Here is a 25,005-nt window from a genome sequence, read left to right as displayed (position 1 = left end):
CCCTCCTATCCACTTATGCTCAAAGCCTTGGATCCTTTTTATTTACCCTTGCCTTTTGGTTTTAAGGGCTATTGGCTTTTTGCTCTTGCCTTTTGGTTTAAAGAGCTTTTGGCTTTTTCTGCTTGCTTTTTCATTTTCTTTTTTTTTTCGCTATTTTTTTATTTTTCTTTTTTTCGCAAGCTTTTGTATTCACTGCTTTTTCTTGCTTCAAGAATCATTTTTCTGATTTTTCAGATTATCAAATAGCATGTCTCCTTTTTCCTTATTCTTCAAGAGCCAACATATTTAACATTCATAAACATCAACTTCAAAAGACATATGCACTGTTCAAGCATTCATTCAGAAAACAAAAAGTATTGTCACCACATCAAAATAATTAAACTAGTTTCAAGGATGAATTTGAAACCATGTACTTCTTGTTCTTTTGTTTTTAGAACAGTTCTCATTTAAGAGAGGTGATGGATTCATATTCATAACTTTAAGGCATAGACACTTAGACACTAGTGATCATATAGTAAAGACACAAACATAAATAAAACATAAAGCTCAAAAATCGAAAAATAGTAAAATAAATAGACAAGGAGAATAAGGAATGAGTCCACTTTAGTGAGAGTGGCGTCTTCCTCTTATTGAAGAACCAATGGTGCTCTTGAGCTCCTCTATGTCTCTTCCTTGTCTTTCTTGCTCCTCCCTCATAGCTCTTTGATCTTCTCTAATTTCATGGAGGATGATGGAGTGCTCTTGATGTTCCACCCTTAGTTGTCCCATGTTGGAACTTAATTCTCCTAGGGAAGTGTTGATTTGTTCCCAATAGTTTTGTGGAGGGAAGTGCATCCCTTGAGGCATCTCAGGGATTTCATAGTGAGGAATTTCCTCATGCTCTTGTTGAGGTCCATGATCTCTTGTTTGCTCCATCCTTTTCTTAGTGATGGGCTTGTCCTCTTCAATGAGGATGTCTCTGGCCTTAGGTGCCCTAGATGGTTATGGAAAAACGAAAAGCAATGCTTTTACCACACCAAACTTAGAAGGTTTGCTCATCCTCGAGCAAAAGAAGAAAGAAGTGAGTAGAAGAAGAAGAAAATTGAGGAGATGGAAGTGTATGAATGGTTCGGTCAAGGGGGTTTAGGTGGTTATAATGTGTGAAAAGGAAGGAGTGATGGTTTGAATTTAAGTGGGTGGGTGTAGGTGGGTTGTATGATGGTTTTGGAGGAGTAATGGAGGTGATTAGTGGAGGTTAATTGAGGAAGAATGTTATGAAAAGGTGTGAAGATGAGAGAAGAAGTGGTAGGGATCCTGTGGGGTCCACAGATCCAGTGGGGCCAAGGACTTAACATCCCTGCTCCAATTAGGCATGTAAAACGCCCTTGCTGTGCAATCCTGGCGTTTAACGCCAAACTGCTGCCTGTTTCTGGCGTTAAACGCCTAAATGTAGCTTGTTTCTGGCGTTTAACGCCAGGCAGATGCTTGTTTCTGGCGTTAAATGCCAGCTTGGTGCCTGTTTCTGGCGTTAAACGCCAGACAGATGCTTGTTTCTGGCATTTAAATGCCAGACTGTTCTCCTCTAGGGTGTGCTGTTTTTCATTCTATTTTTCATTCTATTTTTTATTTTTCAGTAGTTTTTGTGACTTCACATAATCATCAACCTAAAGAACACATAAAATAATAACAGAAAATAAATAAATATAATTAGATAACATTGGGTTGCCTCCCAACAAGCGCTTCTTTAATGTCAATAGCTTGACAGTGAGCTCTCATGGAACCTCACAGACGTTCAAAGCATTGTTGGAACCTCCCAACACCAAACATAGAGTTTGAATGTGGGGGTTCAACACCAAACTTAGAGTTTGGTTGTGGCCTCCCAACACCAAACTTAGAGTTTGACTTTAGGGGCTTTGGTTGACTCTGCAGTGAGAGAAGCTTTTCATGCTTCCTCTCCATGGTTACAGAAGGAGATCTTTGAGTTTTAAACACAAGGTTGTCCTCATTCAGTTGAAGGATCAATTCTCCTCTGTCCACATTAATCACAGCTCTTACTGTGGCTAGGAAGGGTCCTCCAAGGATGATGGATTCATCCTCATCCTTCCAAGTGTCTAGGATTATAAAATCAGCAGGGATGTAAAGGCCTTTAACCTTTACTAGCACGTCCTCTACTTGTCCATAAGCCTATTTTCTTGAATTGTCTGCCATCTCTAATGAGATTCTGGTAGCTTGCACCTCAAAGATTCCCAGTTTTTCCATTACAGAGAGTGGCATGAGGTTTATCCCTGACCCAAGATCACATAGAGCCTTCTCAAAGGTCATGGTGCCTTTGGTACAAGGTATTAAGAAATTTCCAGGATCCTGTTTCTTCTGAGGCAATGTCAGTTGATCCAGATCACTCAGTTCATTGATGAGCAAGGGAGGTTCATCTTTCCAAGTCTCATTATCAAATAATTTGGCATTCAGCTTCATGATTTTACCAAGGTACTTGGCAACTTGCTCTTCAGTGACATCTTCATTCTCTTCAGAAGAAGAATACTCATCAGAGCTCATGGATGGCATAAGGAAGTTCAAAGGAATCTCTAAGGTCTCTAGATGAGCCTCAGATTCCTTTGGTTCCTCAGAGAGAAACTCCTTGTTGATCACTGGACGTCCCAGGAGGTCTTCCTCACTGGGATTCACGTCCTCTCCCTCCCTTGTAGGTTCAGCCATGATGGTTAAATCAATGGCCTAGCACTATCTTTTTGGATTCTCTTTTGTATTGCTTGGGAGAGTACTAGGAGGAGTTTCAGTGATTCTTTTACTCAGCTGGCGAATTTTTAGATGAAGAGAAGTGTTAGTAAATAAATAAAATAATTAGAAAGAGATGAGGGGGAGAGAATTTCGAAAATTAAATAAAAAGAAAAGAAAAATATTTTTGTTTTTAATTAAAATTAGAATTAAAATTTGAAAATTAAAAAGAAAAATGAAATGAAATTAAATTTAAAACAATTAATTAATTAAAAAGGAATTTTTGAAAAAGAGGAAGGGATTTTCGAAAATTAGAGATAGAGAGTTAGTTAGGTAGTTTTGAAAAAGATATGATTGAAACAAAAAGATAGGATTGGTTTGAAAAAGATTTGAAAATTAAATTTTGAAAAGATAGGAAGTTAGAAAAGAAGTTAGAAAAGATTTTGAAATTGATTTTGAAAAAGATATGATTGAAATTTATTTTGAAAAAGATTTGAAAAAGAAATTTAAAAAGATTTGATTTTGAAAATTTAAAGTTGATTACTTGACTAACAAGAAACTAAAAGATATGATTTTAAAATTTAAAGATTGAACTTTTCTTAATAGGCAAGTAACAACTTAACATTTTTGAATCAATCACATTAATTGTTAGCATTAATTTCGAAAATAAGAAATAAAAATAAGAAAAAGATCTTTGAAAATCAATTTGAAATTTTCAAAAATTATGAAAGAGAAATGAAAAAGATTTTATTTTTGAAAAAGATTTGAAAAAGATAGGATTTTTAAATTGAAAATTTGATTTGACTCATAAGAAACAACTAGATTTTTAAAAATTTTTTTGAAAAATTCAACCCAATTTTTGAATTTTATGAGTGAAAAAGGGAAAGATATTTTTTTATTTTTAAATTTTTAATGAAGAAAGAGAAAAACATAAAAAAGACTCAATGCATGAAAATTTTGGATCAAAACACATGATGCATGCAAGAACACTATGAATGTCAAGATGAACACCAAGAACACTTTGAAGATCAAGATGAACACCAAGAACTTATTTTTGAAAAAATTTCAAGAAAAGAAAACATGCAAGACACCAAACTTAAAACTTTTTATTCTTTAGACATTAATAATTCAAGAATGCATATGAAAAACAAGAAAAGACACAAGACAAGAAAATATGAAGATCAAACAAGAAGACTTGTCAAGAACAACTTGAAGATCATGAAGAATGCAATGCATGAATTTTTTGAAAAAATGCACAAATTTTAAAAACATGCAATTGACACCAAACTTAAAAACTGACACTAGACTCAAACAAGAAACACAAAATTTTTTGTTTTTTTTATGAATTTATTAATGTTTTTGGTATTTTTCGAAAATTATTTTGAAAAAGAAAATAAGGATTTCAAAATTTTTAATAAGAATTCCAGGAATCATGCAATGTTAGTCTAAAGCTTCAGTCTAAAGAGATTAGACAGGGCAGAACAAGCTTCAACAAGACATTACATACAACAGCCAAATTGATAGTCGGCCTGAAGCAAGCTATGGTCACCTTGTAAATCTCAGTCAGGCGGATTCAGATAGTTATGGAGATTTGATAATTAAAATATAATTGAAATATAAACTAGGATAGAGGTACTTATGTAATTCTTTGGTGAGAATTTCAGATAAGCGTATAGAGATGCCTTTCATTCCTCCTGAACCTCTGCTTTCCTGCTGTCTTCATCCAATCATTCCTACTCTTTTCCATGGCAAGCTTTATGTAGGACATCACCATTGTCAATGGCTACATCCCATCTTCTAAGTGAAAATGGTCCAATGCGCTGTGACTGCATGGCTAATCATCTGTCGGTTCTCGATCATACTGGAATAGGATTTACTATCCTTTTGCGTCTGTCACTACGCCCAGCACTCGCGAGTTTGAAGCTCGTCACAGCCATCCCTTCCTAGATCCTACTCGGAATACCACAGACAAGGTTTAGACTTTCCGGATCTCTAGAATGGCCGTCCATGGGTTCTAACTTATACCACGAAGATTCTAATATCTCGGACTCGGTCCTCTATATTAGATATCTAAGAGATACTCATTCTAGCTTGCTCGCATGTAGAACGGAAGTGTTTGTCAGGCACGCATTCATGGGTGAGAATGATGATGAGCGTCACATAATCATCACATTCATCATGTTCTTGGGTGCAAATGGATATCTTAGAGAAGGAATAAGCTTGAATTGAATAGAAAAATAGTAGTACTTTGTATTAATTCATGAAGAACAGCAGAGCTCCACACTTTAATCTATGGTGTGTAGAAACTCTACCGTTGAAAATACATAAGAACAAGGTCCAGGCATGGCCGAATGGCCAGCCTCCATGATCTAAGAACTAAACGTCCAGAGATGTAAATACAATAGTAAAAAGTCCTATTTATACTAAACTAATTACTAGGGTTTACAGAAATGAGTAAATGATGCAGAAATTCACTTCTGGGACCCACTTGGTGTGTGCTTGGGCTGAGCATTGAGCTTTACATGTGTATAGGTCTTTCTTGGAGTTGAACGCCAGTTTGTAACCTGTTTCTGGCGTTTAACTTCACTTTGCAACCTGTTTCTGGCGTTTAACTCCAGAATGCAGCATGGAACTGGCGTTCAACGCCAGTTTGCATCATCTAAACTCGGGCAAAGTGTAGACTATTATATATTTCTGAAAAGACCTGGATCTCTACTTTCCAATGCAATTGAGAGCGTGCCATTTGGAGTTCTGTAGCTCGAGAAATTCCACTTTGAGTGCAGGAAGGTCAGAATCCAATAGCATCTACAGTCCTTCTTCAACCTCTGAATCTGATTTTCGCTCAAGTCCCTCAATTTCAGCCATAAAATAACTGAAATCACAGAAAAACACACAAACTCATAGTAAAGTCCAGAAATGTGATTTTTATTTAAAAACTAATAAAAATATACTAAAAAATAACTAAATTATACTGAAAACTATGTAAAAACAATGCCAAAAAGCGTATAAATTATCCGCTCATCACACACCTCTCCCATATACAACCTTTCTCCCAACTTTTGAATCTTCCCTTCCACCCCGATATGAATTTTTCCAACCCTTGCCCTAAGAAGAACAAGACCTTCAAGCATTCTTCCAAGAGCAAAAAGGGTTCCGAAGGAAGCAAGGGGAGTTCAATGACACCATAGCCGAAGCGGTGAACCGCCTGACCTTGCTACACTTAAGAAATTAAGACATTCCCCTTGGAGAAGGTGGAGGATCAAGTAAGGAGTGTGGTGAGGAGGAGAACATGGAGCCTCAAGGAAAGGAAGAGGAGCTAAGGCAAGAATCGCAACAAGAGGAGGAAGGTAAGGCTAGTGAGCCGGAAGAGGTGAATGGAGAATTGAGAGAGTTTAATTAAGAAGTGGATTGCATCATCAATGATTTTTTGTCCACCTTGGTCAACCCCCTCAATGATCTTGAGGAAGCTTTCCCCTTGGAGTTTGAAAGGGATATGGAAGAGCTAGAAAAGAGTGGTGAGGAAGAGGTGATCACCCATGAAGTGGAAGCAAGAGTGCAAGAGCTTGATAGGATAACTCTCCACCAAGGACAAAGTAAGTGGGTAACAATTTCCTCCATGAGCTTCATAGGCCTATACCAATTTGCTCTCTTGGAAACGGACTATCAACTCAAGGCGCTTCTTGGAGTGTTGAATGGTGAAGGATTGGATGTTGGTTGGTAATGGAGTTCAAAGCACAAGTTGTGCAAGGTCCAATTTGGAGGAGTCCAACACTCAAGTAGGTGCTCAAAAGGTGCTTGGAGAGGTTGCTCATCTAAGGACAAAAGTGAAGGTCAACAAGAGGATGATAGAGAAACCAAAGTGTGGGATCCGGGCATACAACTCTACAACCAACAATTTTGGATCCCAATTAATTGCTTGAGGTTGCTTGAGAGCTTGATGTACTTTGTGTGGGATCTCGGAGGATTCTTGAAGAACAAACATGGGTGGCAACTCAAGGATGAGTGGAAGCATAAGCCACCATGACACAAGCTTCACTCAAAAGTCCAACTTGAGGACTTAAAACCAAAGTGCTAGGTGGGAGACACCCCACCATGGTAATATCCTTTCGACCATTCATTCTTTTAGTTTTATTTGTTGAATTTTGTCTCTTTAATTAGCTTAGTTTGATTGCTTTCTAGGTTGAAATTAGTTGAATTTTATGTTTGATCATGTGTTTTTGATGAATGATGTGTTTTGGACTTGAAAAAATTTGATTGATATCATGGTGGGTGCCTTAGAGGCTTTAAAAATGTTGCAGAAACAGAGTTCTGTGTGTGCGCACAGCCTCGTGCATACGCACTCTTCCCCTGTTTTTCACTACCTGTGCGAGCGCACAGCAGTGTGTGTACGCACACATGTTGCAGCACGCTCTGTTCGCAGCGCTCGCACCCTCTATGCACGCGCACCCCACCACACTTTCATTCTGTGCGTGCACACGACTCTCTATGCGTACCCACACATGGTCATTTTTACCTTTTCAAAAAAAAAATGACGAAGCCACCTGTGCGCGCGTATAAAGATGTGCGCCCGCACAGCCCTTGGCAACCCCCTGGTCGCAGCGCACGCACAGACTGTGCGTGTGAACCCAACCCTTTTTCTTCTTCTGTGCGAGCGCACACCTTCTTGTGCGTCCGCACAGGTTGCGATGCATCTTCTGTTTGCAGCGCTCGCACGCTGCAGTGCGCGCGCATACCCCCCATCTCTTCCTTCTGTGTGTCCGCACACGACCTTGTGCGTCCGCACAAGTCTTTTCTCTCTTCTTTATTTCTTTCTCTCTTTTTCTTTTCTTTCTTTCTTTTATTTCTTCCTTCTTCCTTATTTTTCTTCTTTATTTCTTCTTTTCTCCGGCGATGTTCCACCGCCGTGAGCGTCGCAGTGGCTAACACAAGTGCCACTGTTACCTATCCCTTTCTTTTCTATTTTCCATCTTTTCAATTTTCTTGTTTTAATCTTCTTTGTTATATGTAGTTGCTTGCTTAATTTTTGCTTTCTTTATTTAAGTTTGGTTATTTAGCTTAACTTTTTGCTTAATTTCTTGCTTGTTGTATTGCAAGTGTTCAAATTTTTCATTTATGGGTTGTTGATGTTTGAAGTTTTGCTTGAATTGTTGAATATGTGCACCGCATTCCATGTGTTTGACATACTGCCTTAATAAACTTTTTGTTTAATCCATGTGTTGTTGCGACCATATGTGTTAGACTATATCCTTATCTGGCATTCTAATCAATAATTGTGCACTTTTGAATGGTGATGATGTTATTTGGGATTGAAATTCCAATCATGTACTTGTTGTTTATTGTCTTGAATTACTAGCACCAAATTGATTTAAAAATTAACTTTTTGTTTCTTATTTGGTGCAAATTTTTAACAAGTACATATTGAATTTAGTGAATTGAATGAAATTGCTTGTTCATCATGGTCTTTAAATCAATATAATCACATCACAAGGTATTTGCTCCTTGTTAATGGTTTGCATTTGTTTGAGTTGACTTGACTTGATTCTTATCAAGACTTGTCACTTTTTGTAGCAAGCACCTTTCCTTGTGATTATTTGATTATTCTTAAGGAGGAATAGGTAGTACTCTTCATCATTGCATTGGTTATTGTTAGTTGTGCTATTTTATATTAATCTTGTGCTTTCACTTGCACAACTTCATTATCCAATAATTTCCACATTCAATTCACTCTTGTTGTAATTGCCTAAGCTTGCATGTGTTTTAATTGATGCTCTTCTCTTAGTTGCATCTTAGGCCATATAATTAAGGAACTCATTTTTACTTTTTGATTGTGTGGATGCCACTTTAACCAGCCGTTGTGTGTATTCTACACCACTATGCAAACTTCCTCAATTAGATACTTATTAGCTTACTCCTTTACCCTTTTGTGCCACTTGTCCTATGATTCCTAATTATACCTTATTCACTCCTTTTGAGGATGAGATATAATGGCAAGGAGCCGGGAGATGAGGAGGACCCGAGGATGGAGATGCCAAGAATGCTTCGTACTTGGTAATTTTCACACAACCTGATCCCCCGCATCCACCAACCGAAGGTGGAGCTCTTAAGAGACATTCTCCCCGGATCGTGCTTGTGCATGGAGGACCGTACAACGCTTAAGTGTGGGGGAGGATTCGTCATTTTGGGGCGTAAACTTTCTTTTTCGAACACATTGCACTCTATTTTTGTTTCTTTTTATTATGTTTCTTGTAGATATTTATAGTGTTTCTAATTGGATGTTGTGAATAGTATAGCACCTAGTTCGATTTTGTCCTAATTGTTCATGTTAGTTTTTGCAATGTTGAAAATTAGGAATAGAACTAGGAAAATTTTGAAAAATTTGCATCCATCACAACATACATACATATGGAAAATAATCTTGGTGAAAAACAACAAGGATTTCTAAGAATTTTGTTCAAGGGCATTCTATTGAATTGATTGAGAAAATTATTTTCAAACTTGCTTGAATGAATTTTTGTAGAACATAGAAGAGAGATAGAATAAAATGCCTTGTGAGTCTTTGAGCTTTAATGAGTGGTTACACATTATAACCACTAATTTTGTTCATAGTGTGATTTTTCTCCTTCTATGATTGTAATCTTGGTTTTGCTTGATTCTTTATTTCCAATGTTTGATGTTTTGAATTGCATTTAGCATGATTGACGCCATCTTTGCATAACTCACTCACCCATATAGCCTAACCCTTATATCTATCATTGTTAACCCCTTTTGAGCCTTATTTATCCCATTGGTTTTAATATCACCACATTACAACCTTAAGCAGAAAATCATGAATTTACCTTGGAATGCATCCTTGATTAGCTTCAGGGGCGGAGCTAGGCTAACTATTTAGGGGGGCGGTATTTAATAATTTACTAGAAATATTTTATATTACTATTTCTAATGATAAAATTAAAAAAAATAAATATATAATCTCAATCAAAGTAAGACAATAATATATAAAAAATACCACTTACAGTTTTATATCATGATATTTTATATTACTATTTCTATTGATAAAATTAAAAAAAAATAAATATATAATCTCAATCAAAGTAAGACAATAATATATAAAAAATACCACTTACAGTTTTATATCATGAAAAGGCTATTCGACGTTTTTTTCTATTTTCAAAATCATCTATAATTGAATTTGTGTCAAAAATAGCTGCTAATTCTTTCTCTATATAGATGACCAGATTGTCTGCAAGAAATTCATCAGCCATCTTACTTCGGAGTCTTGTCTTAACAATTTTCATTGCTGAAAAAGCTCTTTCTGTTGTTGCTGTAGACACTGGTAGAGTCAAAACAAGACGTATTAATCTATCAACCATGTGATAAGTTCTTGATTTTCCCGTTTCTTGCAACTTGTTACACAATTCAGAAAGTGTACCAATGCCTTTCAAATGATTTGGTATATCATGCTGATAATGTTGCAACTGAGATTTCAAAATATTTAGCTCATTAGAAGGAAAGTCAAGGGGATAAAACTTCTCTGCTAACTTGCTAATTTCTTCAATATTAAATGATTTGAAATTGTCCTTAGGATCCAAAGCACAACTCAAAGTCAAAAGCTCTATTGTTTGCTCATTAAATCTACTATTCAACTCTTGTATNNCTCTTGACTCTTGAAGCTGCCACCAATGCTAATTGTAACCTATGAGCAAAACAATGTACATAGTATGCTTGTGGAGAATCTTTAAGAAACAAAGCTTGCAAACCATTCCACTCACCCGCATGTTGCTAGCACCATCATACCCTTGACCCCTAATATTTTCAACTTGGAGATTATAATGAGAAAGGACAGAAATCAATTCTTTCTTTAAAGTTGTTGCACAAGTATCAGTGACATGCACAAGATCAAAGAATCTCTCTTTAACAAAACCATCTAGAGTAACAAATCTCAAAACAAAAATGGCCATTTGCTCCGTTTTAGATTCATCTCTAGCTTCATCAACAATAGAATAAAAATAGAACCTTTTTTTGAGAAAAAGAAGTGAAAAATCACTTGTTGAACTATTATCTTTTATTTTTAATCTGCAAAAAACAAAAAAAATAAGAGTCAAAGAGGTAAAAGATAAAAAGATTAAAAAAATAAAGAAGAAGAAGAATAGAAAAAGTTGTTACCTGAAATTTTGGAAAGTGAAGGCGGGAAGGGAGAGAGGAGGAGACGCTGATAAATAAAAAAAGGGATGGAAAACTGGTTGGAGGCTTGTAGCGCTGGGAATTGGGTATTTATACGTACCTGCACCCCTGATTAGCTTAGGTTGAAGGAGTGTGTTACATCTAAGTGTGGGGGAATCTTTTGGGAAACCTTGGTGGTAAAAGAAAATATTTTGGGTACTTATTGAAAATTTGGAAAAAATAGGTGCACATTCATGTGTCAATTTGCTTTAACCATATGCATTTGTCACAGAAAATATACATATAATAAGAGGGGACAAAGGCCACCCCAAAGAAAAGGAAAAAAATGAATGAGGAATGCATATGTGATGTAAATGAAAGAGCATACATGAATGTGTATAAAAAGTGAGAATAGGAAGGTTAGGCTGCATATTCTTGTCTTTGGATTGGGAAATGTTAAGTTGGATACTTAAACTAATCAAGGATTCAATCATATTAGTCCAGTTAGCCATATCTATTCCACTTTAACCCTAGCCCCATTACACCCATATGAAATCCTCATGATAATTGCATTCATGCATCACTACTTGTTGATTGTTAGATGAAAAGTAATCCCTTGAAAATATTATTAGAGGAGACTTGAGTGAATTGACCCTTAGACAACGAGTGATTAGAGTGTATACACACCTAGTGAGGGTTCGATCACTCAATTCTATGTCTCCACCTTTCTTATCATGCATACTTGCAAGTTGCTTCGTTTTGATGAGTTAAATCAATTCTTTAGATTTTGGATACATTGGATTAATTCTTTGCTTGGCCCTATTTGTCTATACTTGCTTGGGAATTTGATTATTTGTTTTCACCAATTTCATATAGAAACTATAGATAGATATATAGGTATAGATAGTACTTACATACTTGCATGCATATAGATAGTTGCATTCAATAAGTTGGTTGCCCCTTTTGATCATTTTCCTTGTTGGTTTAGCATGAGGACATGCTATTGTTTAAGTGTGGGAAAATTGATGAGTCCATATTTTCCGATGTATTTTGGCTTGATTTGAATGGATTCTAGCACATGAACTCACACTTAATCACCAAAATAGCATGCTTTTCTGTTTGATCCCTAATTTGATTCTAAATGTGAAAACATGCATTTTAATGCTTAGATTAGTGATTTTAATTCCACTTTTATATCATTCAATACCGTGATATGGTTTGTGAGTGATTTCAGGCCTTAGAGGCAAGAATGGATGGCCAAAAGTTGAAGAAAGCATGTACAAGGGAGAAAACATGAAGAAAACAAGGAAAAGCACACACAGTGAAGTGTGCGTGCGCACAGCCCTGTGTGCGTACGCACAAGCGAGAATTTCCATGTGTGCGTGCGCACAAGCACCTGTGCATACGCACAGGTCAACTTTTAGCCGAGTGTGCGGACGCACACGTCTGTGCGTCCGCACAGGTCCCTGCACGTGATTGCATTAATGAAACATGTGCTGCGCAAATTTTGGGGGCTCTTGTCCCATTTTGGAAGGCTGAAATGCTGAAATGAAGGGATATATAAAGGGGATATCAACACATTTGAAGACATTAGGACTTAGCACTTATTTTCCAAAGTTTCAAAGTAGTAGGAGTAGGAGTAGGAGTAGAGTAGAATTGCTCTCTTAGGGTTTAATTTCCATCTTCATGTAGCATTTTATAGCAACCTTAATTTTGGATTTTGCTCATCTTTGTTGTAAGTACTCTCAATTTCCTCCTTAATTATAGCACATTTACTTTCTTTTGCCTTGGTTAAGTTACTTTGTTTATAATTGCAATTTTGAGTTTCTTGAAGTTTTGATTGATGAAATTAATGTTTCATGCTTTCTTTATGCTTGTTTGCTTGTTTATGTTTGGTTTTGTTGATAGTTAGTTATAGTTTGTTATTTTTCCTTGTAATTTTCCATGTTTTACTTTTATGCACACAAGGTGTTTATGAAAATGCCAACTTTAGAATTTGAGTAGATTTTCCCACCTTGGCTTGTGGTTTGAGTTCCTAGGATACTAGAGTCATAATGTCTGACATTTAGTGGTAATTCTTGGGTAGTTAGTTGACTCTTGTTTCCATTGACGCTAGTTTTTTTATCAACTAGTTTGGTAAGTTAGCTAGGACTTATGGATTAAGGTCAATTATGCTTGCTTGACTTACTCCTCGATGGTTGGGGTTGACTAGGAGAGATTGACTCATCATAATTATCATAGTTGTAGTTATGGCAATGATAGGATTCTTAGACTCTCATTCCCAAGTCAAGGCTCTTTTATTGCATTTATAGCATTTTCACTAGTTTTGATCTCATTTCTCTTTAATTGCATTACTTCCAATTTTGATCATTGCTTAGTTCTTTTATTGCTTGGTTCTTTTAATATTTGTTTCTTTGATTGCACAAAACCCTTTTTTGCCTCCACAACCGAAAGAGAAACATTTCCAATTGCGTCCTAGGGAGAACGACTCGATGTTGAAGTACTCTTGATCTCGGTTACTTTGTATTGAATTTGTTATTTGATTGATGTTTAATTGTTGGGTTTGGACTATACTTGCAACGGACAAATTCTACTTTTAGTGTGAAAATCCAAACCCGTGCATTTGGTCATCGTCACGTATGCACATGCGGGAATGGGGCTGTTGCTGGGAGCACTAGCACACTTTGTGCGCACACATGGCCAAGGAAGTCTTGCAAGCTGTGCGAACGCACAGATCTGTGCGCACGCACATATTGAGAATGGCATGCTGTTGGTGGTGCTAGCACACCTTGTGTGCGCACTCAACCCTGAAATTTTGCTTCCTGTGCGTACGCACGCTTTTAAAAATGCTCCTATGCGTACGCACGCGACTCAGTTCTTTTCTATAGCTATTGTTTTTAAGTATTTCCCATTCTCAACAAGCTTGTAACCTTCCGAGATGTTATTTCACACTTATAAACCCCCAATTTCATCCCCTAAATCTTAAATTGATGTAAAATGCCTAGTGAATGAGAGTAAGCTAAGGAAGAGGGTAACTCGTGGAGGAAGAAAGGGGATGTTGTGATGAGTATGGTGAATGATGATGATATGAGGTGTTGAGGAGTATAGTGGAGTGTTGTATATGATATGAGCCAAATGGCTAAGTATGATATGAGCCGAATGGCAGTGTGTGATGATGATTATGTCTAATTATGAGATTATAATTTGTAAGCCGGATGGCTGAGATGAATGTTAATATATGGCTGTGATTTATATGCATATATGCTGAATTATGATTATTGTGATTGTTGCACTCCACCTATCTGAGATACGAGTTTTCCTGGGTGAAAGCAGTGGCTAGCCACCCCGTGCTCCAGGTGGAGACTTGATACTCTGCTGACCCTATGTCGTAAGTGTGGCCGGACACTGTGAAAGTTCCGGATGAGCTCGCCTTGTAAATATACACTAGTGAGGGTGTTGGATATATATATATGAAATTATGATTTATATTGAGAATAACTCAAGTTAGGGATGCACGACAGAGGGACAGTCCAATGGTTAACTACCAGGACTTGTCGGGTTGGCTTTATAACCGACAGATGAGACTCATCAGCCACTAGGACAGGCATGCATCATATGCATTATATGTGATTTGTCTGGATTGCCTAATTGATAGCATTTCTACTTGCTAATTGCCTAATTGTCTTATCTACTTCTTACTTGTGCATTTATTTGTTTGATATACTTGTGTTTGCATTTCAATTACTGTTGGTGGTTGGGAGGTTTGCAGGATTTGGAAAGGGGATATTTAGTTAGTCTGAAGATCCTTAAGTTAGTCGCCTATTTTTATTTTCATGGTTTAGTTATATTTCATACGCTTTGATTATATATGGAAGTTCTAGGATTGCCTTCAGCTTTCCCAGGAAATTACATGGTAGATATTTGGACACGGTTACCATGCTGAGAACTTCCGGTTCTCACCCATGCGGATTTTGTGGTTTTCAGATGCAGGACGTGAGGCTCCTCGCTGAGGCATGCTAGAGACTTCCTTTTGGCAGAGATCCTTAGCTCTTGGGATTTTATTTTGATCTTATATACTTGTTTAGATACTTATATTCTCTACTTATATATATGTGTGTGTGTGTGTGTGTGTGTGTGTGTGGTTTAGATGCTTATATTCTCCACTGCATATGTATTTTGTATTAACTCCTCTTAGAGGGTATTTTGGAGAAGCAGGTTTTGTATTTTGTCTTTTGGGGTTGTTTTTGGGTAATTCCCTTATATATATGTATATATACTTATATGCTCGGGCCGGTCATCTTCGCAAGCCGAGTTCCGAGTCTTGATATATGTATTCTGGCACTCTTTTGTATATCTCTTAGCGTTAGCTTACTCTTTATCTGTTTCGATTACATTATCGATCGGAGTGTTGCACTTTTCGATTTAACGGTTTTGATTTACCCCTTTTTTCTTCAAAGGCTCCTAGTTATGAACCTTTTTACACTACTATACGTACTAGATTTTTACTTTTAGAGGTCATAATACCTCGCCACCTCTGTTTTATGACTTAAGCATAAGACTCTGTGTGGTAGGGTGTTACACAACTGTTGATATAAAAAAAAATTTTTTTACTACTAGTGGTTTCGACAATAAAAGCAATGTTTCGACTACAGAAGTAGAAATAGGCAAGTCGAAGTTGAAAAAATAGTTCAAAGAGCGTCAGATTCGGAAGGGTAGTTATTTCCATTGTTGTCAAACTCGCGAGTTAATTCGTAAACTTGTACGAGTTTACGAGTTTAGGTAGTAGAATCGAGTTAACTCAGACACAAACTCATTTCTGGGTAGACTCGGATAGACTCGAACAGAATCGATCAAACTCGCGAGTTTGAGGGTGAGTCAGCGAGTTTGATTTGGGTGCCCATTTTCACCAAAACGGCGTCATTTTGGGCCCAAAAAAAAAGACAAAGGGCGCCGTTCATGTAATGTAACCCTAATCTCAAACGGCTAACACAGAACACTCTCTTCTCCCCTCACTCTCTTCTCCAAGCTCATCATTCTTCCCCACCATTGTCTGTGCCGCCACGCCGGAGGCCCGACGGATCCACTGCCATCTTCTTCCTCGTGGTACACCGCCAGTTCCTCAGTGATGCTGAAGGCTGACACTGAAAGTTCCTCGACACCTCGTTCCGCCATGGCGCCACCCTCGACACTAAAGGTTCCTCGACGGTCGAAGCCATCTTCTTCCTCGTGGTACGTTGAAGGCTTCACGGCACGCTGTTTCTCGGCTTTGGTCTGCGTTCCTCGCCTGACACCTCTGTTCTGTGATTTTAAAATTCTGCACTGCCGATCTATTTCTGCTTCACTTCCGGTTGCCTGAGCAGCTGAGCTGCCTCTCGTCTTCTTCGGTTCTGCCTGAGCTTCCTTCTCCAAGGTAATTTTTTTGAACAAATTTAAATATCAATAATTTTGGTAGTTGGTATGAATTCTGCCATTTTGGTTCTGAAATTAACTTTTTAAATTTTTTTTAGTTAGAATTCTGGTGAGATGAATGATGAAATATGGATTAAAAAGTCATACACAGAATTGGTTATTGAAATTTGGTGGAAAAAAATTAAACTGATGCTTTAGTAAGTTTATAATGTATCAGAAAACTAACATGTGTGGTTAAGTGATTTAATTATTTTTTCTAAACTACTGATATCAATAGACAATAGGTTAATTGGTTTTGGACTTGTTAGTTGTTAGACGTTAGTGTTAGATACTTAGATTGTTACTTCTTAGTTAGTTGTCTTTTGTTAATCAATTTGAATATTTGAAATATTGAAACTCTGAAATGTTAGTGTTAGTTTAGTTTGTTCTTAATAGGTGCTTCTTGTAATTTGTAGTTGTTACTTGTTAGTGTTGGTTATGAATTTATCAACTTTAATAGTGGTCTAGTGGATAACTTCATAACTTGGCAATTGAAATCTGAAATCTGAATTTATTATTTATCAACTTTGATAACTTTGCAAGTTGCAACTGAATCTGAAACTCTGTATTTTAGTGGATAACTCTAAAAAAATAATTTCTAATATGAAACTTGTGAAGGATTTAAATGTGTGGTCTAGAGTACTTGTTATAATTGTAGTATTGTGTTAATTTATTACGTGTTTTGATGTTAAAATTGTTAAGTTTGAATGTCTATATTTGAGTAAATATATATTATACATGATATATATTTTTTTATAAAAAATTTATAATAGGTAAACTCGTACGAGTCTATGAGTCGAGTCTAGGTTAGCTCCACGAGTTTACCTAGACTCGCGAGTTTGACAACCTTGGTTATTTCTTTTCTCTAATCATCAAGGCTTGCAACTCGACTTTCATGTTGAGTGGAGGACATGGGTGCGAAATTTGTGGAGCAAGTTGAAGAAACGTGAGACTTTGAAGACTAAGAAAGACGTAGGTATCAAAACTTTAGGGTCAAGATTCTTCATGGTCAAGGCAAGGTCATGACTGAGAAAAAGGAGGAAGTAAGATAGTGGACAAACATGCTCCATGGAAAGTCTATTTCCATAATCTATAAATAGTAGAAACTCAGAAGAGTTTAGAGACTTCAATCAGGAACACTAGATTATCACATAAGCTCATCAAATTCCCAGTCTCCGTGATGCAACAGAAGAATATGGAGTGCAAGTGCATGTGAGTGTTATAAATCGATTTTTTACTTGTTTCCTTTTGTTTATTTGGTTCAGTTTCATTTAATTTCTTTGAATTTCATTATTTCTTTGTTAAAATCAATATTGTGTGCTTTTATCGTCTTTTTCCATTTAATTATTCATTCCTTTGTCATTTATCATAAAGTTTACCACTAGCAATCTCAACATAGATTGCGTTGACACTAATTAAGTAATTTTTCGGTCGAGCTCACTCTTTTTCAGAGCAGTCATATCTGCTTTCTGATACTTGAGATCTTGATAAAAGATCGTTTCGATGCCATCTGTCGAAGTCAACTAAAAAATGAGTGAAACAAATTGACATGCCTGGTGGGACCCTGGGTTAAATTCGTGTTGAGATGTGTATGCAATTATGTAGTGGTAAGCTAATCATGACGGATAGAGCTTCAACTTCGACGGATATGTCGAATAATGATAGTTGAAATTTCACTAGAGGCCCTGAAGTAGAGACAGTCCCTTCGACCAATCTTTCAAGCCAACGTCGACAGAAGGTATTCCGACGGCCATACCCGTCACATGGCCTCAATATGGATAAACGATGAGGGTGGACTTGGGCAATACTTTCTTCTCCCTACGATCTAGCTTCCTCCTTTTTTTCAGGGTCTTCATATCCCATGACCTTGCCTTGACCATGAAGAATCTTGGCTCCCAAATTTTGACATTCGATGTTTTTTCTTTTACCTTGGTCTTCAAGTTCCACGTTCTGTATAGTACTTCTAGATTAAACCACGTGCAAGTATAAGTTTTCGACCCAAATGCTTCTCGACTCGACTCATCTCACAATCAAAGGTCTGTTTTCTTATAGTCGAGTCCCTACTTGGTCAAAGCTTCGACTAGGCATGGTCATCCAGTTTCGTCCCAGATTTTTCGACTCAATGCATATGAGTTAGTAGACACCATAGTTGAATTTCGTAACAAGTCAAAATTCGTACTACCAAATTGTCCCTTAAAACTTATCTTATCAGAAATTAAAGTGATAAGTTTTATTTAATCACATGCCATCCATGTGCCAAATTTAAATTTTTGAATTTGAAAGGGCAGTTACACAGTTTCTGAAACGATTGGCATGTTTTTCTTTCAAATTACATTATCCCAAAGGTAAAATCTTATGACAGAAAATGAAAAGCTTACTGGATATTCACTAGCAAAATTCGGCTTGTAAAAATCATAAGCATGAGACATATGGCTTGCCCTCAATTTTCTTTCAAATGCAATGGGAGCATCAGGACAAACAAGCATGGCAATAGCAGCAGCTCCTCCAGTAGGCCTAGCAGGTCCTTCGACAAAGACCTGAAAAATAGAAATATCCATTTCAGATGTTAGAGAATAACCCCAACAATATAACACGTATGTTTGATTAGGAAATGATCTTACAGCACTGTCAGTGCAGACAACAAGTCCATAGCGTCCATCCCACGAAGAAAACAGAAATGATTGATAGTTAAAAAAAATTCATAATCAACTAACAATCAAGTGTTTGACAATAATTATGTGCATTAAATTCATCACTTGTATTACTATTATTGGCCACTTAGAAAAAAGTAATAGCATTAACTAGTTGCAATCCAGAACAAAAAACATAGAACAGAAGAAATCAAAATTTTGAACATAAAAGATGTACGTTTTTTTTATAAAATAAGCGTACAGAAAATAATTTTATGCTGCTGTTAAGCTCTGATTCCACCTTCTATGGGTTAATTCTAGTTCAGATATTGATAGGATTTTTATGATTTAGGAAAATTTAAAGTGATTTATGAGTTAGAATAAGAAAATATTATGTCAACAAAATCAAACGGAAATTCATAGATCAGATCAAGCTATCACAGATCGGAAAGCCTAGCTAGGAATATATGTCACAGAAAATATGGATACTTGAATAAATGGATACAATAGTTGTTGAAAAGATAACCTATATGGCGGAGAGAGCACTACGACGACAGCGATGAAGGGAGCAGACGCGCAACGAGAGCAGCGAAGAGGGCTCTGCGACGATGGTGATGAAGGGAGAAACGCGATGCGAGCGGTGCCGGAGAAGCTCGTGCGATGCGAGCGGCGCTGGAGGAGCTCATGTGATGCGAGCGGCGGCAGCAGCGGCGGAGAGAAGAAGTAGCTCGTTGACGCCTTGACAAAGAGAGGAGAATCTCGTTTGATAATGTGTGGTGTGAATGGAGCTCGATAAGGTGGGGACATTTAACTCAATATTTCCAATGGAAAATTTTAAATTACAGACAGATTTTCTGTCTATAATAATTTAATAAAATGCAGCATTTTTGTTTATTTAGTTACAGACGGATTTTCCGTCGGTAACCATTTCCTTCAAAAAAATTAATTTTTTCGACAGAATTATCGACGGATTCTCTTTTCCGTCTGTAATTTATGCTAACTCGTTTTTTTTGTTTCCGACAAAAATTTTTTTGCAAATTCTGTCTGTATTTCCGTGGGATAAAATTCGTCGAAAATATCTGTCTGTAATAACTAGTTTTCTAGTAGTGTATTAAGGACAATTATAAATTGTCTGTAACAAAATAAATCTTAAAAATATTTGCAAGAACAAATCTCGCTAAAGCCATTCACCTAACGGCATTCCAACTTCTAAAGTTTAATTTAAAATATATCATCCAATACTCCCACTAGTTTAAAGAATTTTTTTATAGTCGTACTATCTTACTTTGGGCACTATACATCTTTTTAAGATGTTCAGTAATAAATAGTGAGTAGATGCCTTTGAAATTGGAACTCATGGTTGCCAAAACAACCCACATTGCAGTAAAATAATATTCTAAATACTTCACAAGTTTTAATCGTTCCACAACTAATTTTATTGGAGGATATTATTTCAATAGGATTATCATCTCAATGATAACCTTTTGGAAAAATAATTCTCAAATTATAGCCAATATATTACTTTCAAGTATGCCATACAAAAAGTGGACATATTTAAAAAATCTAAAATATGAAAGTAAATTAAGAAATATATATTTCTGTCAAAATTATTTAGAATCATGAATGAGTACCTTAGTTGTCAACTTGTTACTCATACCTATTCTAAATAAACATGATTAAATTGTATCTCATAGAATTATAATCCCAAATAATTATCTGACTTTCAGACAATTATTTAAATAAATTATATTTTATACCCCTAAGTTGTCTAGGTTCAAGTATTAAATTAATTCTCCTTATACATCATCATATGCATAAATAAAGTCTATCTTTGAGTACAAGTCTCATGGTTGTTAGGTTGCTCCTTGTAAACAAGAGATAAATTTTTTTTTTGCAATCTCCTAACTTTTAGGATTTATCTCTATTGTTAGAGAATTTTTTATCAGTACACGTGGATTAAATTTTATACTCCCAAGTTGTCTAGGTAAAAATATAAAATTAAATTCCTAATACATTAAATGTATATACTGATTATTATCTTGAAAATAAAACTCCTGGTTGTCAGGCCACTCTTTGTAATCAAGAACATTAGAAAAAACTCATTTTTAAAATTATAGTGTTTAAAACACATTAAATCCTTTATATATACACTTATATGAATTAATCTTCACATACATGTCTTTTTGCTATACAAGTCTTACAAGTCCTGGAATTCACTTACCCCTAAAACGCGCCTCTTATGTTACGTATGTTTCACGCATCTTCTTAACAGATTTTTCAATCAACGCGTACACATTCTTCTTCTTCTTGTACGTTCTCCTTCTTCGTTCTTCTTATTTTTCGTTATCGTCGTCATCAACATCACCTCTTCCTCCTCCTCCTCTTCCTCCTTCATTTTTAATTGGATTTTCTTCTCTTCCTTTCTTTTTCTCTTTCTCCTCCACCATCAGTTATCTCGTTGTTGAATATAATGAATAATTCAAGTTCAGATTGTCAATTGAACCAGAACAAAATTGATTATTATTTTTTAATCCAATCAAGTGGCTGAGGTGTGGTTCAATTCAGAAGAAAAAAATACAGAATTAGAGAAAATATTTTCTATATTTGTAGCAAATTGGGTGTAACACGAAGATATTTGGGTGTAAAATGAAAATATTTTGGTGTATTTTTATTTTGATAAGTTCTGCATAATTCAAAACCCTTCCTCTTCCTCATCCTCATCTTCTGAAGCTACTTTTTTTTCATCATCATCACCATCTTCTTCTTTTTTTTTTTTATTTGTCTTTTTCTTTTTGTTTTACCTTCTCAAGTTTCTTCTTGTTTTACTCTCTTAACAAGAATAAAACAAAAAAATCAAACAAAGAAGAAGAAGAAACACATAATTCTGCAAAATTACTTGGAAGAGGATGAACTTACATTCATTTAACTAAAAGAAAGAAAGAAATAAGGAAAAGAAGAAGAAGGAAAAAAATGCAGCATTAGAGAAAATATTTTTCTGTACAAAAATACTATTTGTACACTAAAATCAGCCATCAATTTATTTGTGTATAAATACATGTGTGCTTTAATTTATTTTCAATGTATATTTGTATTCTAGTATGTATTTTATACTGGTGACTGACTTTGGTGGCTGATTTTAGTGTACATGTAGCATAACTCATTTCTGTGTTTGCAGCAAATTTGGGTGTAACACGAAGATATTTGGGTGTAAAACGAAGATATTTGGATGTATTTTTAATCTGATAAGTTCTGCATAATTCATAACTCTTCCTCTTCCTCCTCCTCATCTTTTGCTGCTACTTCTTTTTTTTCATCATCATCACCATCTTCTTCTTCTTCTTTTTCTTATTCATCTTTTCCTTTTTGTTTTACCTTCTCAAGTTTCTTCTTGTTTTACTCTCTTAACAAGAATAAAAACAAAAAAATTAAACAAAGAAGACGAAGAAACACATAATGCTGTAAAATTACTTGGAAGAGGATGAACTTACATTCATTTCACTAAAAGAAAGAAAGAAATAAGGAAAAGAAGAAGAAAAAAAATGCAGCATTAGGAAACATTTTTCTGTACAAAAATGCTATTTGTACACTAAAATCAGCCACTAAAATTAGTCACCAATGTATTTGTGTATAAATACATGTGTGCTTTAATTTATTTTCAATGTATATTTGTATTCCAGTATGTATTTTATACTAGTGGATGACTTTGGTGGTTGATTTTATTGTATACATAGCACAACTTATTTCTGTATTTGCAGCAAATTTGGGTGTAAAACGAAAAAAATTGGGTTTAACACGAAGATATTTGGGTGTAAAATGAAAATATTTGGGTGTATTTTTATTCTGATAACTTCTGCATAATTCAAAACTCTTCCTCTTCCTCCTCATCATCTTCTGCTGCTTCTTCTTCTTCTTCTTCATCTTCTTATTTTATGTTCTCATAATTCTTTTTGGAAGAAAAATCAAATAAAGAAGAAAAAATACATAATGTTGCAAAATCAAAAGAAGAAGGAGGAGAAAACACGACAATGAAGATGAAACACACGAAGAAAAAGGAGGAGAAACACAAAGAAGAAGGAGAAGAAGAAGAGAGAAGAAGAGGAGGAGGAGAAACGCAAAAAAAATGACAGTTGTGGTTTTCATCGAAGAAAAAGAAGAAGAGTCGTTCATAATGGTGAAGGAGCGCGTTGGAAACGTAATGCGCGTGTTAACACGCTTTTGTGGGTGAGCGTAGCTTCTGTTGGATTTGGCCCAACTTGTAAGACTTGTAAGCCAAAAAGACTTGTATGTGTATGATAAACCCATATTTTATGATGTATTTTGTGCTCAATTTAAGTGATTTATTCAATCCTTCACCCACTTATTCATGTAAATTGCATGGTTTTACTTTCCCTTCCTTATTTTATGAAATAAGTAAAAAACATGTTTCCTATGCTTTAAAAATATTAATTTTAATTACTCTTTTATTACCATTCGATGCCGTGATTTGTGTGTTAAGTATTTTCAGATCTCATAGAGCAGGAATGGCTCAAAGGACAAAAAGAAAACATACAAAAATAGAAGAAAATAACAAAAAATAGAGTTTTGAAGAAAAAGGCAGCGACACGAACGCATGGACGACGCGAACGCGTGGATGATGCGGATGCGCGCCTTGAGCAGAACGCAATTGATGCGTACGCGTGACCGACGCGTATGCATGCTAAGGAAAACTCCCAGATGACGCGAACTCGTGACCCACGCAGACACGTGACAGACGCCACGTACAAAAATCTGCAGAAAATGCCCCCAGCGATTTCTGGACCCTTTTTCGGCCCAAATCCAAGCCAGAAACACATAATATAAGCCAGAGAATGAAGGAATCAAAATAGAGGGAGATACAAATGAATAATTCATAATTTTAGGTTTTAGATGTAGTTTTTAGAGAGAGAGGTTCTCTCATCTCTCTTAGGATTTAGGATTAGGATTTCTCTTATTTTTAGGATTGCTGCTACAATTACAGGTTCAATATTCCTTTAAATTACTTTCTAGTTTTATTTATTCTATTACTTTAATTGTTATTTATCTTGTCACATTTGGCTTATGGACCTTTCATGTTATGATTTTCTTAATTAATATATTTTGAGGTATTTTAGATTTGATTTTTGCTTTAATTTATTTGTGAATGATTTCAATTCAATTTAGATTTATTTTTCCTTTTTGGCTTTGGTTAAGTAATTTATGATACTTGAGTTATCAAACTCAGCTGTTGATTGGAATTATAATTCTTTGCTGGTTGATTTGTACTCCAATAACTCTAGTCTCTCCATAGGAGTGGACTAGGACCTGAGGAATCAAATTGATTCATCAACTTAACTTACCTTCATAGTTAAAGGTTAATTAAAAGTGGGAGCTGAATCCAATTCTCTTCAAACCTGATAAGGATAACTAGGATATGACTTCAATTTCTTATACCTTGCCAAGAGATTTTATTAATTATTAATTTATTTTTCTTGTCATTTAAATTACTTGCTCCTTAATTCAGCAACCCAAAATTACACTTTTACTTATAACCAATAATAAATCATACTGCCCTGCAACTCCTTGAGAAGACGACCCGAGGTTTAAATACTTCGGTTATAAATTTTATTGGGTTTTGTTACTTGTGACAACCAAACTTTTGTAAGAAAGGAATTCTTGTCGGTCTAGAAGCTATACTTACAACAGGAATTTATTTGTGAAAATTCTAGATCGCGCGAGAGTTTCGTTCTTCAGTGTAGCATAACTGCACTTATATATATAAGAAACAAACAAAAAATATTTTGCATCTTATTCCTTTTATTGTGACCAAAACGACTATAAATTTAATAAATAAACAAAATCAAATAAAATATTTGATTATAAATATAACTATTATATTAAAAGAATGATAATTTAATCACAATTAAATAATCAAAATTAAAATAAATTAACTATTAATTTATTAGAAAACCATCTCAATAGAAATAATTACATCAAATGCTTAAAAAAATGAATTAATACTATTAATTCACAAACTTTAAAAAAATAGGAATAAAAATTAAAC

At 35.5% G+C, this 25,005-nt stretch overlaps 1 protein-coding gene and 1 long non-coding RNA gene across 2 annotated transcripts; one reads left to right on the top strand and one right to left on the bottom strand.

Moving 5' to 3' along the window:
* Positions 9,843 to 16,041, bottom strand: LOC107640537. Its single transcript, XM_016344052.2, has 3 exons — positions 15,858 to 16,041; positions 10,479 to 10,693; positions 9,843 to 10,379 (listed from the first exon to the last, which is right to left on the bottom strand). Exons 1-3 carry the CDS (start codon positions 16,039 to 16,041, stop codon positions 9,843 to 9,845), a joined length of 936 nt encoding a protein of 311 aa, XP_016199538.2.
* On the top strand, positions 17,057 to 22,932 carry LOC110262827. Its single transcript, XR_002347832.1, has 3 exons — positions 17,057 to 17,168; positions 17,771 to 17,772; positions 22,920 to 22,932. It is a non-coding gene; the product is annotated as an uncharacterized LOC110262827 (long non-coding RNA).

This window comes from Arachis ipaensis, chromosome B05 (assembly GCF_000816755.2).
Source record: "Arachis ipaensis cultivar K30076 chromosome B05, Araip1.1, whole genome shotgun sequence".
Lineage (NCBI taxonomy): Eukaryota > Viridiplantae > Streptophyta > Magnoliopsida > Fabales > Fabaceae > Arachis > Arachis ipaensis.
Note: the sequence above shows the minus strand (reverse complement) of the source record. Positions and strands in the feature narration are given on the sequence as shown.